The sequence below is a fragment of the Cupressus sempervirens genome, chromosome 11, assembly GCF_028749045.1.
Source record: "Cupressus sempervirens isolate cs-2001-9-10 chromosome 11, ASM2874904v1, whole genome shotgun sequence".
In the NCBI taxonomy this organism is placed as follows: domain Eukaryota; kingdom Viridiplantae; phylum Streptophyta; class Pinopsida; order Cupressales; family Cupressaceae; genus Cupressus; species Cupressus sempervirens.
Window position 1 is genome coordinate 408,757,663 of NC_143128.1, and position 18,339 is coordinate 408,776,001.

Here is an 18,339-nt window from a genome sequence, read left to right on the forward strand (position 1 = left end):
GTAAGATCATTTCATGGTCTGGTTAGTTTTTACAAGAAGTTTATTAAGAATTTCAGTGGCATATGTGCACCCTTAACTGATACAATAAGAGGGGATAGAAAAGAGTTCAAATAGACTGCAGTAGCTGCGAGAAGTTTTGAATTGATGAAGAAGAAGGTAACAGAACAACCTGTGTTGGCACTTCCAGATTTTAGAAAGGTTTTCCAGGTGGATTGTGATGCTAGTGGCAGCGCTATTGGGGCTATATTAAGCCAAGAAGGTAAGCCTATTGCATATTTTAGTGAAAAATTGAATGATGCAAAGAAGAAGTATTCTGTTTATGATCAAGAGTTCTATGCAATAGTTTCAGGCCTTAAAGAAATGGAGGCATTATTTATTGCCAAAGGAATTTGTTTTGTATACTGATCATCAGGCATTACAGTACCTAAATAGCCAAGGTAAATTGAATCAGAGGCATATGAAGTGGGTAGAATTCTTGCAGAATTATACATTTGTGTTGAAGCATAGAAGTGGAAAATCTAACAGGGTTGCAGATGCACTAAGTAGGAGACAGTCACTGCTTACAGTAATGTAGGTTGAAGTAGTTGGGTTTGATGAACTCAAGAATTTTTACCTTGAGGATCCTGATTTTGTTGAAGCATGGAAAGCTTGTAAAGAACCTGTTGCTGTAGATAGAACCAAGTGGTTAGACTATTTGATTCAGGATGGCATGTTGTTCAAAGGTAGTCAATTGTGCATTCCAAGGAGTTCCATGAGGGAAAATCTGATTAAGGAGAAACACAGTGGAGGGATGGCAGGACATTTTGGTCGAGATAAGACCATTGCCATTCTTAGAGAACATTATTTTTGGCCTCAAATTTCACAGGATGTGAAGAATATTGTACAGAGTTGCCAGGTTTGTCAAGTTGCTAAGGGGTTTAGTCACAATACTGGTCTATATCAGCCGTTGTCTGTTCCATCAAGGCCATGGGAGGATATAAGTATGGATTTTGTTCTTGGATTACCAAGGACACAAAGGGGTAATGACTCAGTATTCGTGGTGGTTGATAGGTTCTCCAAAATGGCACATTTCATTCCATGCCACAAAACTCATGATGTTGTCCATATTGCAGACTTGTTTTTCAAAGAGGTGGTAAGACTACATGGTCTTCGAAGGAGTATAGTTTCTGACAGAGACACTAAATTTGTGGGGTATTTCTGGAGGACATTGTGGAAAAAGTTGAGAACAGACTTGAAATTCAGTTCCACGCATCACCCACAAATTGACGGTCAAACAGAAGTGGTAAACAGAAGTCTGGGCAATTTGCTGAGATGTTTAGTTGGGGATAAGCCTAAGGGATGGGATTTAATTCTACCACAAGCAGAGTTTGCTTATAATAACTCTATAAATAGGAGTACTGGAAAATCACCATTCTAAATTGTATATGGGAATAGCCCAAGGACTGCACCAGAGCTGAGGAAGATAGAACAAGGGGAGAGGACAAGTGCTGAAGCTGAGGAATTTGCTGAACATATCAAGCGTCTACATGAGGAGGTTCAGGCACACATAACCAAGATGAATCAAGAGTATAAAGCTAGGGCTGATCAAAGGAGAAGACATAAGGAATTCCAAGTAGGAGATTTAGTCATGGTGCACTTACGAAAAGAAAGATTTCCATCCAATACTTACAACAAGCTGAAAATGAAGAAATTTGGCCCTTGCAAAATTTTGAACATGACTTAGGAAATGCATATGAAGTAGAGCTGCCAGATGGTGTTCACATTTCTCCCATTTTCAACATTGCAGATTTAACAGAGTATCATGATGATGGTGCAGATGAGGAGCTAGTTTTAGAGCCATGTCCAATTCTTGCTTCTAAGAAGGAGGAGATAGAAGACATTCTAGATCATCGTGTGGGTAGGAGTACTAGAAACAGGAAGTATGAAGAGTATTTGGTGAAGTGGAAAGGACGGCCAATCGAGGACTCAACTTGGCTTTCAGTAGCTGAGGTTTCCCATTTGGGATTTCCTCTACCAGCCATAAAGTGACAGGGTCACTTTTCAATCTACCCTGGGTGTCTGATGCAGGAGCATCCAGAGGTATAAGGGCAATCCTATGTCACCCAAAAAAATGTACTTAGACTTAGTTTCTGTTTCATGTCTTTACATTTTTGGATACCCATTTGGGTCAAATAAAGGTTCCAACTCTCACAGTTCAACTATCAGTGCGTTTGAAAATCTCAAAAAAATAGGAGCATGCAATTTGGCCATCATTTTGGTGACCTAGAAGGTGTGAATTGGCCAGATGAATATAATTGTGATTTAGAGCATTCCAGAAAAAGAATCAGGTCAAAAGGCCCCACGGTTTGAAAGTTATTGCAGTTTTTCAGGTTTTGGAGACCCCTTAAGAATGCTTCAAAGTCAGGTTAGGGGCATTAAATGACCTCGAAAAGGGCTAAAAAATGGGGGACGAGCAAAGCTGTCCATAGGGCTATAGAGCACTTCGAGAGCTTTTCGAAAATGTAAACGGTTCGTCAATCAGAGCTACGGTTCAAAAGTTATGCCTCCTGGAAGTTCGGTTACTGTTTCTGGATTCTTCTAGATTTGCATCGACTTCTAACGCAGCTTCCGGAACCTTCTATTTGGTCGGTGGATGCCTACTAGCACTTTCTAGAATGTACTCCTAGTCCTTAACCCTCCGGGGTCTATTTAAGGAGATTTCTGGCATTGTAAAAGGCAGTTCGGAGTGGAGTTTGAGAGGAGGTACTAAAAGGAGAAATTATCTCCAGATTTATGCTATTGTAAGCCTTAGGGCATGTTTTGAAGTTTATTTTCTCTGCACTATTTGTACTAGCTTATTTTCTCAGTTAATATAATTTCCCCTTTCTGTTGGTTCCATTCTATTCTTGGGTCGTGTCCCCATCAATGTGAAGTTCATTTGCTAAGTTATTTACTTCTACAACTTAATTTGCCCTTGTCTTTGATGTTTCATGATGTGTAAGGCTTGATAGTATTGAAAGATACCTTAAAATGAGATTGTTAGATCTTGCAAGGGTCATGTTCTCTTAGCTTGACCCCCATAAGTAAAATTACTTTATGTCCAAGGATGGATATCAAAGTAAACACTCTCAAACACGTCTACCATGATTTTAATTAATACTCTGGTACTTTTAGTGCTTTAAATACATTATATTCTTAGAATGATCCATCTTTTTAATACTTAGAATTTTCAAATGTTCCTTCTATATGTTTGAATATACAAATGAAAATTATTAAATGCTAAGACAAAAAATCGTCACATAAACACATGCAAAATTGAAATTTAGTAACTAGTAACAAGATTTATCAATTTTAATTTGGGAAAAATAAAAATTTGAGACCACTTTATATGAACTATAAAATAAACATATACATCACAAAATTTACTAAAGATAAAAACTATGAGATTTCAAAATCATAATTGAATATATCAAATTAGAAATTAATAATAAAACTATATTAAAAAAGTTAATTGAATATGTAAAATTAGAAAATAATAATAATAAACATACAAAAAAGTTTAAATAAGATAAGAATATTGACTTGTGCATTTTATGCATCTTGTAGACAAACATTTCTATCTTTTCAACTATTGTCCAATTAAATATTAATAAAAATAAAGCAAACGTAACTACCTAAATTTAACATAAAAAAATGCTTTATCATATTGTGCAAACTTTTCTCAACAAGTACCCAACTACCATTAGGGGATCTAATAACTATTACAATTTGTGCACCACTATTGGGACATTTCATAAAAAAACTATTGAGACATTTTGAGTAAACTAGTGCAAGAAAATAGCAAGTATCATGTGCCACTTTATGACCACTTTGCCTTCAACAATCATTGCAAGAGATCCTTGATTATGCCAAAATCGAAACTTTAAGTTTTTACCTCACCTATTGAAATATAGGAATTTTTTTTAGTGAAATCCCACTCAAAGAGAGATGAAATCTGATTACATGCTCCTCTATATTAAACTAGACTTCGTTCCAAGCATTTCGTAGGATAAATAAGACTTTCACATGTAAAATCTAGTTGTTAACAAGGGTAGAATTCTCATAAATCAAGAAAAGAAGGCTATATTTAGTGTTGCTCTTAAACAACTTCTTGAAATAGAGAATATTTTAATCGAAGAAAGTTACAAGGAGAATTTTGAACATTTGCATAACAGTTTATTTTTAATCGAAGAAAGTTACAAGGAGAATTTTGAACATTTGCATAGCAGTTTGTTGATTCCAATTATACACATGGCATTAATGACATGTAAAAGATCAAGCAATCGAAAAAAGGTTACCAATATGTTTCCAAAACAAATTTGTGGTATGATGAAGAGTGTAAGGCTACTAAGAGAGCTATGAGAGTGAAAGATCAATGCAAATAAAACAAGGAATCATATACAAAGTTGATCCACACTAAGGAGGAGGAGTATGCTATTGGAAGGAGGAGAGAGTTAATACATTTTGGCAAACACAATCCCTAAGACTTCTGGAAGGAACTCCAACAAAGAACAAAAAAAAAGAAAAAAAGTAGAGAATAACATTACAGGTGAGAAATGGTTAGAGTATGCTAAGGTACTTTATGAGCAGACTCAACTAAATGACTCTCCCCCCATTGTTAACACATCAGTGGAGTTGTTCAAGGTGGATGACACCAAATTGGGAATAAAGAAATTGGTAAGTTGGAAGGCAAGTGATATTGATAGGCTACAAAATGAATTTTTAAAGTGGGGAGTTGATTTGCTTGCCCCCCACATCAAAGGGGTCTTTAACAAGGTTATTTAGGAGAGCTTTCCAATTGATTCAACCGCTAGTGTGGTCACCCTCTCTTAAATAGTGGAGACATTGATAACCCATCTAATTATTGAACAATTATGGTTAACCCTCTGTTTGACAAATTTTTTTGGAGCATGATGGAACATAGAATCATCAGTTGGGTAGAAGGGGAAGGAAAAATAACAAAAGGGAAAGTGGGCTTTAGGCTTAGGCACTCCACTATTGATCATTGCATCACTTTTTGACAACTTATAGAGAATGTATGGGACAACCAGAGAGGGGAAGCATATTCTTGTTTTGTAGATTTTAAGAAAGCCTCTGACACAATCCCTAGAGACAAGTTGTAGAATAGAATGGAAGAATTAGGTATTTTAGATGAGTGCAAAGCGGTCATGCATAGCTTATATGAGAGGGTTTGGGCTTAAATAAGAACTAAAGAAAGAATGTCTAAACACTTTGGTAGTGATATTGGTGTTTAAACAAGGGTGCTCTTTCTCTCCTACTTTGTTTGGTTTATACATAGATAAAGTAGAAGTGTAGTTAGACAAGAATAAGGGTGAAGGGGTCCACTTGGCAGGGTATCTGGTGAAGTTTCTTCTTTATGCGGCTGACCTTATTTTGATTTCAAAAACTGCTCAAGGGTTGAGAGATCATTTAAGGGCTTTGAAGCACTTTTATCATGAAGTTGAAATGCATGTGAACATCACCAAAATGAAAATTACATTTTTATCTTTTAGGAGGAAAGAAAAACATTTATCCTTTCTTTTTTAAAAGGTAGCTCATTAGAAGTGGTGAAAAATTAAAAATACTTGGGGATTGACTTTCATTATCAACTTAGTTGGGAGACTATAGAGCAAAAAGAATTTAGGGGGGTGGAAAGTGTCTTACTTGCTTCATAATAGATGCAAAAACAGTGAGCTTTAGGACTGGAAAACTAAAAAAACTTTATTTGGTTTGCTGATCACACCAGTTGTCCTTTATGGTTGTGAGTTTTTTTTTTTTTTTTTTTTTTTTTTGTTGTGGGAGTTGGGGGGGTGTGAGCAACATGACTAAATGTGGTTGGAGACAGGTAGAAAGGATTTAGAAACACTTGATCACAAGTTGCCTTAAAGTGAAGACTTCAGTGCCATAAAATATCCTTTTAACCGAAGCAAGTAGTTTCCTTTAAGAGGCGACAACAATAATTCGACTTCTAAGTTATTTAAGAAAACTTGGAAACATGGATAATTGAAAATGACCCAAGACGACGATGAATGAAGGCTTCGTTCGTAGGAGGAAAAGTTGGATAAAACAAAACATAAAGTTGTTAAGTATGTGGAACATCAAGTTACAAGAATGCCCTAACTCCAACATTAAAAATAAAAGGGTTCATCATAAAGAAATTCTGAACTTCCATATGGAATAATAGCATAGGTTGGAAAAATGCTCATTACATTAAACTCTTCAATTCAACCTAGGAACATGATGATAAGACTTATCTTAGGGTAACTATTAAAAGGATAGCTAGAATATTAGTGGCTTAGTTGAGGATAGATTTCCATCATCTAAGTTGCGAGACTAACATATGGAAAAGGCCCAATGTAGATTTTGAGTCTAAATGACACATTGTTAGTGAGTGCTCAAACATATGATGACATTAGAGCTCATATGAGAATCAATTCAATGGTGTACAACATGCAAAGCTTCTTCGGAAAAAATACAATAAACCGATAGGAAAACTAACCTTAGATAAGAATTTGGAATTTGCATGATAGATGTTGGCAAAAGTCCCTTCGATTGTTTGGTCACATGGACATCACTAAAAATTCTACGCGTGCAAAGTTACCAAGAACGGCTAGTGGGTCATCTCCTCTAATTCGCTCGCTGGAGCTTTTTTTCTCTTGACAATTATATGGCTAGAGCAAGTCAATTCTGACACGCAGTTATAAAAAACATGAAGCAAACGGATGGTGAATATTGAGAAATGGAGGGATAGAGAGATGCTCTCTGCAATGGATTGCCTAGCCAAATGGAACAAAACAATACAACACGTTCGCCAAATTCAGCGGAGAAGAAGAACAATGGATGGTTTTTGTAACATTCAGGGGCGTATGTCAATGGCGGGTGCACCAGCTCTGTTGAAGCATCTGCATCTGCGCTGCATTTCCCCTGTTCTCACTGGTGGAGTAATTGGAACACGCTCTCAAATAAGGCGTCCTTATTCTTTTAAGACGGCGTGCATTTCCAGCGTTCTCACTGGAGGAGGCGGAAGTGGAGGCGTACGCGGAGACGGAGGAGGCGGCGGCGGCGGCGGCGGCAGTGCGAGGGGAGTAAATCCAGTGCGTAAAGAGCCTGAAAGTGGCGCACATGTCATAATTCTGGATGTCCGGGTAAAATCTCTTTATGAATCGGCAAAGGATTATTTTTCTACTGCTGCTTTATGTCATAAACTCGAGATGATATAAAATGCACAACTTCATTTTTGGTCTGTGAAAATCTGGCGACCTATGACTATTTTGAGGCGTGAGACTTTAAAAAAAGTCCGGTTGTGGACTACATATGGAGGATATGACAGATTTCCCACTCTCAAAATCAGGAAAAAATTACATTACGCTTGTTAATTCCAAAGTTGCCAGTCGATTGTGTGAAACAATGTATTCTTTTTTAAAATTGACGTTTTTGATACGGAATTTTATTATTTTAAGCCTTTTTGTATTGCACTGATTGTATGCTTGAGTTGTGTGTGACGTTTGTGTTTGATGATAGCTTCTACGATTAATTATTGTGTGAAAATGATATAAACTCGGGGAGTTCCTTTACTAAAACCCCATATTTATTGGTTAGAAACGGAGGATACTACAAATATAAGAATTCAACACGAAAATGTCCTCATGAACAGAGAATAACAAGAAACTTTTCCAGCTTGTTAAGGCACTCGGTAAATTTTTACATGGTATTGTAAAATTTACACGTAAGTTTTGATGATATAATTTTTATCTCTTCTTTATTTTTGATTTGTCAACGACAATTTAGTCCCTCTGGAACAAAAATATTGTAAAGCTGTTACAAATTTAGTATGTCATGGCAGAAGCGGATTTATGTTCTTGTTTATTAAGAACAATCCGAGTGTAATGTGGACACGAATTGTTTCACATCAGGAAACAACAAAAACTCAATTAAGAATTATATTCAACTGAAAGCTCTCTACATGGCAAGTTTTGGGGAAGATAAGACAGAAAAATCAAATTGTGTACGATTTTCGTCTCATGGATTAATAATTCCTTTTAGCATGCCTAATGCCAAGAACATATGAGCACTTCATAAGTAGCAGCTAGTGCTGGTTGGTGTTATATCAATGGGTGGTATAGACACACGAGGATTTGGCATTGGTGTTTTACGTTGGAATACGATGCCAAAGTTCCCTCACATTGGATTATGATGCAAGAGTGCCGGCACCAGTTGAGACTTTGGCAGCGGTAGTTAAATCTATGAATTGTTTTTTTTTGCCTCTAGGAAATTTAGGTTGATGAAGTTCCCAAGGTTTTTATTTTATTTTTCGTTAAAAAGGAAAGAATGGCAAAATCCACCCTCGTGTAATGTTCTCATTTTAAGCAAAATTGATTTGTAAGTGGTTAGTTTAGTTTCTAAATTCTCTTGGAGGCTAATTGGCGAATAAGGGAGAACTCAAAAATTCTTCAAGAGCACAGGATCAATGTTGTAGAATTGTTGTTTATGGTAGTGACTTCAATTTTAGTTGACTCTCATTTTGTTTGTAAAATTGACTTCGATCTTTTGGGAGCTCTCCATACTTCTAGAAGGAGCATACTAAGTTTAGTAAGTTGCGTAGTTGCTTGACTCATTGTCCTATGACTTACCTTATAACCTTGGAATGATCAGAATTGCATAATTAAGTCATTTGGATGCATTTCCCAACTTGGGTGAATAAGTAAGTTAAATAGTTATTTACTTAAGTTGTCTAATGTTGGAAAATGTTAAAATGAAAATTTAACATATAATTTGTTAAAAAGGTGTTTTAAGTATGTGTCAAGTTGGACGCCTAGGTTAGGGACTTTTTGCACATGAAAAATCATCATCTTTTTTCAAAACATCTTTTTGGAGGGAAAATGAATTCTTCTTCTTAAGTTATCATTATTTTCCTCCAAAAAAGCTATAAAATGATGTTGAGAGCTCATTTGCAAGATTGGCCATGGAATTTTAACTGTTTCTGCTACTGGAGAGAACACTGAGTTCTTACAAATTTTTTTGAGGACAAAATCTAGAAATTGTTGGTTTTGGAGATTAAACCCTTCTAGCTGGTCATGGTGGTTTCATCCTGGAGGCATAACTGTGTTGAATAATGAAGCTTCTTCAATTTGGATTTGATGATGATTATATTTGTTTTTTCTGATGGAATTATTGTTGTTGGAGTTTTTTGTGTTCCAGTTTGTAGCAAGTGGGTAATTTTTTGAGCCGGCTGTAAATCCTTTGCAGGACATATTATTCCTAACTGGGAAGTACATCTCTGGAGCCTCATTGTGTGCATCATTCTTTCTTTTCTTTTCTATTTTTGGCTGCTAACGGTGTTGATTATGCTATACAAGTTAAGAGGTTCAGATTGAAGTTTGTGGACACCCACCTCTCTCAAGGAGGTTGTGCTTGTCATGATTGAGGTGTGTGAATGAAGAGGGTGAGAAGGTGGAGGCAGGCAAGGAGGTGGAAGAGGTGGCCATGGTGGTGGCAAAGCGAGGGAAGCAAGTCCAAGGCACAAAGAGCTTGATAATGAACACATGTCATAATTTTGGATGTCTGGGGGAACTTTCCTATTGATTCATTAAAAGATTTTACTTCCACTCTGTAATATGCACATCAACTCTAAATAATATAAAATACACAGATCCATTTTTTGTTTTTCAAAATTTGTTTTCTAATTGTAGTGTCCCAAATTGGGGTTCACCTATTTTTACACATTAGAAACAACTCCAACAATAACAGACTAAAGTGAACTTCATCAAACATTAGCAATTTTGAGAAATAGTGAACAAATACATTAGTTAGCGAACTATGAGATTAAGATAGGCATTATGACTAGCTGACTATCTATTAAGTAATCATAAATTACTCTTGGTAGGAAACTCAAAAGGGTGCCAATAAACTGCCAGCCTAACTACGCCCAAGAGCATCCAACATTCACATCATGGCAACTTGATCCTTCCCACAAGTGGCTGGAATGTTCAGCTATGACCAGTTCCATTCCTTGGTGCAATTATTTTGCCTCTCGGCCCACAAGAGGCAGGAATGTCCAACTATAACTTATTCCAACCCTTGTGATCGCATATTTGGTCAACCACATCTCCCTAACTTACATTCTCCAACTTTACACTTGATTGAATATGGGACAAATAAATTTTTTCACATGCATATATTTTCAGATTCTCTATGTCTGCGTCTGCTTAAGATTGTTGTAAGTCAGATCTGATTCCTTTGATGCTACTCAATTGCTGATGCTTGTTGATGTTCTGACTTCATTGTTCATTTGTGATGTCCCCATTTTTGCACTAATATCATAATAGCAATACAATATTTGTGGTCAAGGAGTGGCAGATGTTGAACACCTACAAGTTCGAATGTTGCAGCAGCAAGAACATCTAATAGTTTGAAGCATTGAACAATTGTTGCACATTGAACCCACAAGTTTTACTATGATCAAATCATGCATTAGTGATATATGCTTGCTTCTTCCACAACTCTTTAATGCCGATTTCAATCTACAGTTGTCCAAACAAACAAGTGATAAACTGCAGTACTCATGAATTTCCAGCACCCCCAAACAAGGAACCCTAGAATGGCATCCTCTTCCTTTGAAAATAAGCAAACCCTTCAATGATCTGCAACTTGCCTTTCATATCCTTCAGAGAGATCTCTAGTTGAAACCTCCAACAGTCTGATGATAAAGCACAATAATGAATTCAGGATGAATCCACAACAAATGGATTTGGGTTTCTGTCCAAATCACCAAGAAAGTCCAAGGGCTTCCGTCAGATTTCCAGTAAATGAAGGCCAAAGCTCTCAAGCTTCTCAAAGAGAAATAAAATAAGCCAAGTATTTCAAATGACTTCCTCAAATCTCCTTTTGTAATCCTCTCATGAAGTTTCCAAAAACCCTATTTAAATTTCCCACCTTTAATATTCACATTTACTTGCAATTGGGAATAATAATAAAGTAATCCCTACCATAATTTTAACTTAGAGTCCACTTTATGAATTAATTTTATATTCACTATATATCTTCAATGTTCATGCCTATCTCCATGAAACACTTTATTAAATTATTTAAAACCTTATAGCTCACTAGGCACTAAAATAACATCACTTCATGGAAATGACTTAAAATCATTGAAAACCCCCTTTATTTTATCATATCATAAAGTCATTTAATATAATTAATAATATTATGAATGTTAAACTTGTTTTAACTTTGAAAAATTTAACTTAAGTCATTAAACCCTTGATAATTGCTAATATCAACTTATGGGAATAATCCTTCCACTTTGCAGATATAGATATGATGCCAATTGACCACACCCATGACTTAATATAAATAGTAAGTATGGGCAAAAACATCCAAGTGTCTTACTAAAAACAGTAAGTGTGAATCAAAGTGTCCTGAATGATCTTTGGAAAGCACACCACAAATAAACTAGGGCACCGAGCTGAAGAAGACTCAAATAAGTGCAAAAGATTAGCTGAAGAGCCATTGAATCTCCAAGTAGAAGTGTTCCATAATCACCATGTTAGACTATGGGGACCAAAGTTATAGTTTGACATATAGAAAAAACCAATGCCTTAAAAGGAGACATTAAAAGATCAATTGATTATGAAGTTGATCAACATTGATCATCAATCATTGAACAGATGAGCATGATGGTCTGATTGTCTTTTTCATATGAGACATACATGAAGAAGCCAAATATATTCTTGATGATGGCTAAGAGATAGTTAATTTTTATCAAGATATGCAGATGGAATATGATTACAAGAAGATCGAATCAGGCATCTTGACAAAGTTGAACAAACATCGATTAAACATTAATGCGACATCTTGTATAATGCTAAGCAATATTGATTAAATGGAGAAGATGAGTAGATCAATAAGAATGATTAAGAAACATGGCAGCAATAACTAAATTTAACTAATCAATGGTTAATTAAGGAAGATTGTCATTAATCAATGAGGCAGCAATTACAACTAGTGATTGAATGCTAAGAGGTGCAAATAGCATATAAAGAAAAGCGGCGATTATGAATAGATATCAGATGTCGCTTGGACACAAGCTATCATACTGATTTGCAAGATATAAGGAGGCAATCTATCTAATTCTATCATTGATTCATTTATAACCTCTTTTTATCTCTTGAATCTGCTCGCTGAGCAATTGCCTTATTAGCACTAACCGATTGCATAGTTTGAAAGTGAGATTAGAGATACCACCATTGTTGCAAGGATAAATGGATCATATCGGAAATAACATCAGTATTTTGTTGCAAGGATATAACTACCTATCTAGAACAACAACATATCTCTTTAAGCATTATTATCATCATATACATTGCATGTATTGAAGAATTGTATTGGAAATGAAAATTCATCGCTATGGGTGATTAGATAACATTGTAGCACATCTTGCCAAATCAGAGAAGGCTAACATCATATTGTACATCAAGATCATCCTTTGTATAATTGATTCAGTGAAATCAGATTTAGCAGATAATTATATCATTTAAGTGAATTGCATTTAGTGCATAGATCAAATCCTTTGGCCAATATCTAATTGTTTAATCAAAGGTAGCAGTGATATTGATGTTAATCATATAATATAAGAACAACCATTCAACAAGTGATTGAATACATCTATAGTTCTCATTATGCACACACACACACATATGTATGTATATATACCATAGTTATACTACCTTGGGGCACGAGGGGATGGTAGAACAAGGGGCTGGGCATGAGGGGACAGAGGGGCCTTAATTTGGAGATGGCGGGGTGACAGTGGCAAGGGACCGGTTTGGGGGGGGGGGGGTGTTGTATATACTATACATATGGTACTTAAAATGCTAGTTATAGAAAGATGTTTTGCAATATAACATTTAAAGATGTAAAACAGCAAATACTTGAACATTGCATTGAATTAGAACATCAAACATTGAACACATTGAATTGAAACATCAAACATTGAACGTAAATAGTTGAATCAAAAAATAGTCAACGCCGTGATGTTCCCCCATCCTCGGTGGAGGTGGCAAAATCTGGTGGTGCCATTGGGGACATAGGGAACTTGGAAACAACTCGCCAAGCCCCCTAAAAGTTTAATCGGGAAAAAATCAACCATTTTAAAAAATAACTTGGGAACCTAAAAAAACTGCTAAAATTTAATTCAAAATACATTTTTTTTGCAAATTTCAATGAGAAGATGCATCTAATCCACTTTGAATTGCTTGCATTCAGCTAAGAATGCCTTGGAACCCTTCATCTCTCCCCTCCTCAAGCCTCTGATTGCATGATAGAAAACTGGTGTTGTAAAAATAAACTTTTTTGGTCTATATCGCTCCTGCTAACGCGCGACTGAGCTTTCCTTTAAAACTCGCAAACTCGCTGAAAAATCAGTGATTAGTCTACGAGTTTTTAGAGGGCCGAGTTTTTAAAATGGCAAGTTTTTTTGCCAAATACTTGCTGGCTGAGAAAACTTGGTGATTACCTACTACTTGCAGAGTAATCGGTGAGTGCCAACTATGATGGCGACAGAGTCTCCAAATCCTCGATGCCTCCCCGTCTTCGAGATGTGGGGCAAAAAGGAAGGGGATGTGTCTATCTATTACTATGATATATACATACACATACACATACACATACACATACACATACACATACACATACACATACACATACACATACATATACATATACATATACATATACATACATACATACACACACACACACACCATAGTAGCGAGAGTCACAATGATTCACGGGATTCAATAGTTCGATTCAAGCTAGACAATTTTTTGTGAATCGATGAATCAAATCGATGATTTCTTGGCATGAATTGTCATGAATCACATGAATCGGCTAGAAAATCGGGCAACCCAATTGGGATATTCAAAAACATAAAAAATACAATGTATTTAATGATTTTTTTTCACATTTTTCTTTCTTATAACTCTAAAAGGCCTTCTATTTGTCGAGTATGACAAAAAGAGAGGAAAAGTGAGATAGACTTGTCTTTTCATTTTGTTTATAAATAGACATGTTTTATGGATCTTCATCTTACATGCATTTATGATTTGACAACATTTATAATTCTATATATCTATGTTGTGACTCATTATGATCCTATGATTTCTATTTACTTAGCTAAAATTTATATTTTCAATATGTGATGGATTTATCATTTATGTTCCTTGTTTATGTATGTTAGATTCTATTTGATGATGTTATGTGTGTTTAAGTTATATTCAATAAAGGGTGCATGAAATAAGTTTTAAATTGTTCAAATCTCTAAATTTCAAGGGTTTTTTAAATTTGTCAATTCATAACCGATTCATGATTCGATTCAGCCTTGCTGATTCTGATCTGATTCCGATTCTCGTTACTTTGATACACACACAAATAAACATATATATGTGTGTGTGTGTGTGTGTGTGTGTGTGTGTGAATATATGTAAATATATATACATATATGTCTATATATGTAAATACATACATGTGTACATATATGCATACACACACACATATATCAATTGCATAAGTTTAGATCAAACTCATAAGACTTAAAGGAAATAAGTCTCTTGCAATTGATTATGCAAGGAATTTGTCCTAGATTCACTAGTTATCCTAAAAGGGGACATTACATCATTTGATTTTTATTGTATGATTGAATGATCAGATGAATTCCTTTGATTTGGCGATTCAAGATTTTGATGAGTTACGACTAAGTAATCTTGATTGGATGTTTGAAGAGTGACGGTATAATGAATGCTAGTTTGATATATTGGTGGATGATGATTGAATCAATGTTGATATGATAGAGTCATGCTTGATGGCTGAATTGTGTGTTTTTGTAATGTTCCCTTTTTAGTTTCTTCTTGTCATGTAGTGGGGTTAGCCTATAATTGACCCTTGTAGGTTAATTATTGTAGATAGAGGGACTTGTGAGGCAAACGCTTGATTATGGGAGGGTGAAAGTCTTATCTACAATTCAGTATGTTCCAATTTGGTGTTCGTTTGGCTTAGATTGGACTTCATTTGGGCTTAGTTTCATGTACTTAGTATTAATGATAAGTTCGGTGACGATTGAGAGGGACCCTTTCTATTTTTGGAAAGTGCATTTGGTCACATGAGGAAATAATAGGCCTGACTCCTATTTTAGACGATATATTAAAAGGATAAGTGTTTTGGGAGTCACTATTATTTTAGTGGCCAAATTGTTATTGAATCATTAAATGACTTATTATAAAGTTATAACTTAACTTTATAATTTCACTTGAGCTGAGGGTTGAGTCATCATTGGAAGGGGCTGTTTATTCAATTAATTCATGGAAGCCTATTCCAAGGAATTAATTAAGGCATTGGAGTAAACGAGTTATTATTTTATATTATTTCAAATTAAAAAGGTGCAACCAAAAAGAAAATGCATTATTTAAGTGAAAATTGTGACACAGAAGCTAGCCGTTGGTGTGTGGATAAAGCAATTGGTTTTTCTATAGATGCAGTCCATTTGGATGAATCATTCATTCTATTGCTTATGATATTTTTGTATTTTGGTGAAATTGTGAAGGGTTGAGAGCCAAGGGTTTCAAATAGTTTTATTTGATGGAATTGTGAATTCTATCTAGATAATGCACTTTGAACTAGTGAAACTATCTTGTGAGATTGTGCCTGGAGGTGGCATCATTGAGAGCCATCTATTTGTGCTTCAAATGGTGAAGAAGTCCAACGTTTCATATCAGTCTAAAATTGTAGAGTGTAGGGAATATCTTAAAGTGCAGATTGCTTCTTTTAGAGGCCAACATTTAGTAGTTTGGGAAGCCGTCCTTCATTTGCAGGCAACGATAGTTTATTATAGTGTTGTGTTCATTATTTTTGGGCAGTGCTTGTGTTTTAGGGTGCAGCGGAAATTAAGAAGGGCAGCATTACAACTTGGATGCCAAATAACGTATGCAAACAACTACAGGTTCCTTTCTATATATATATATATATATATATATATATATATTTATGCTGTCTATTGTCGGGAAACTTGGGTAGTTAAGTAGTTTGGCATAACCGAGGGGTTACACGGGTGCGACAGTTTGCCTTCCACTCCTTTGGACACTATATGTATGAACCTTCTTCATAAGAAAAGGCATGTTGTAGGTTGTGGATGTAACCTTGTGTTTGGTGATTAAAGAATATATGAATTACTACTGAGTTCTCGATATTTCCCGTGTTAAACATCTCGCTTATATATCTATGCATTAAGTTCCTATTACCACACGAGGGTAAACATTTGGTGCCGTTGCTGAATAGAAAATGGGATTCACGGTAATGGAATAGATGGTACTAATTGTGAATGACAACAGGACAACCAATGAAGAAGAAATTACAAAACTTATTGAAGGGGAACATGCTTTGACAACTGACTTCCATATTTTCTTACGATTTGCCATTGAGCTATCCGTACGAAGGGAGGCTGCACAAGAGGAAGTTACAGAGGCTGCCATTGAATGTGATGCAACCTGACGAAGGACCAACCCATGAGCTTTAAGCCTTGGGAGTGGCAAATAAAAAGAACACTTGTAAATTTGTAATAACAAGGTCATATAGTCGACCCACATTGTATGGAGATATAAATAAATAAAAAGTGTTTAATTTGTTAGTTATGATGTTTTCTTGGAATTGATGCCATACACGCCACGTATCAAGCCTTAATTCTTGCACGACAAGCTAAAGGAAGATGGAGGTTCAGGCAACTCGCTGAGGGACAACTAGTTGAAGGGTTGCCTAAAGGGGATCATGGAGGTATCATGAAGGGTGAATATAGTGGTGCCACGTGAGGTGCAGTGACTGAAGGGGAATGCGGTTTGCCAAAACACCTGCGGGTGAGAAATAGTGAGAAGTTACTGGAAGAAAAACAACAAAGGTTAAATTGGATTGAGGAAACATGAGAAGAGTTGATAAATTTGTCTCGTACACCATGGGTGGAGAACCAAAGGAGTGAAGAAGGAACCAGTGCGGCTAGAGGTATCGAAGCGGCATGAGCTTAGGGTAATCAAGACACTTAGTTTGTTCCTCACACACCGAACGAGGGAATACAAGTTGGTAATCGAAACCCTTTATTGGACCCTACCACACTGCAATGCAACGCAGGCAATGTGGGTGCGCAGGCTCAAACCTCGCATAGGGCACAACCAGTGGCAAAACAAGTATGACAATCGGTAGCCATGGTAGCGAATAAGCAAAAATTGCCCAAATTTATGGGCCAGGCAAAGGAGGATTCTGTTTGCCATTGCTGAACATGTAAGACCATTTAGACGGAAAATGGGGTTACTGACGAGGACTAATGGGTCAAACAATTCCCTACTACACTCAAAGAGGGAGTCATTGACTGGTACTCAGGTGTAGATAAGATCAATTTGATGACATGGGCTGAATTGAAAAAGGAGTTTTAGGAATTTAGATTTCTGTGAGACGACAATGAAATACTAGGAAAAATCTATGGTACAAAATAAGGGAAGAGTGAGTCCGTTAGAGCTTACCGATGATGCCTGAAGGAATTACTTGGTAAAATGGAGTGTGCACTGGCAGAAAAACTCAAGAAGCGATGGCTCTTTGAGGGACTCAAAACATCCCTTTGGAGAAAGATGAAAATCGTACCCCCTACTTCATACAACAACACATACAATTGCACCATGGATCTAGAGAGTGGATGCAAGACCTCCAAGAAAGCCAACAAGTCATAATCGGATGATGAGTCCTTTGAGGGAAGCAGTGACGAGGACTCAAGTAAAAAAGTACACGCCCTACAGAAGGGTCTCCAATGGATGATGAAAGAATTGAAGGCAACAAAAGGAGGGTCTAGCAAAAACGAGGAGGGCAAATTCTGGTGTACTGACTTCAAAAAAGCCAGACAAACAAAAGGTTCTTGTCCTACGAAATGTTTTTGCGACATTTGCCAGATTATGGGACATTCCACTAAAGAATGTCCCTACAATATGAGGGCTAGAATCTAACAAGTATTGTTTACATTGTTAAGAATATAGCTTCATTTGGATTGAATCATTTGTATTTATTATGGTTATGAACATATATAAGATTGTGATATTGATATAATAATATATTCAAATGTATATATATATATATATATATATATATATATATATATATGTATGTATGTATGTACATGTATGTATATGTATGTATATATATATATTCTTGTATATATTATTATTTACATCTATATGTATATTCATATTGTTAAATACTTTAATAAGTCACACCATATTAAATATTGTTATATTCTAA

General features: G+C 35.8%; 1 protein-coding gene across 2 annotated transcripts in view; it reads left to right on the plus strand.

Moving 5' to 3' along the window:
* Window positions 1–6,550: 6,550 nt before the first annotated feature.
* Window positions 6,551–18,339, plus strand: part of PAA1 (P-type ATP-ase 1) — a 271,870-nt gene continuing 260,081 nt past the window's right edge. For both annotated transcript variants that reach the window (XR_016358675.1, XM_089809766.1), the window contains exon 1: window positions 6,551–7,163. Coding sequence is in view for 1 of the 2 variants with exons in the window: in XM_089809766.1 (XP_089665892.1) it covers window positions 6,741–7,163 (423 nt within the window). In the remaining variant the exon portion in view is untranslated. The remainder of the gene's footprint in view (window positions 7,164–18,339) is intronic.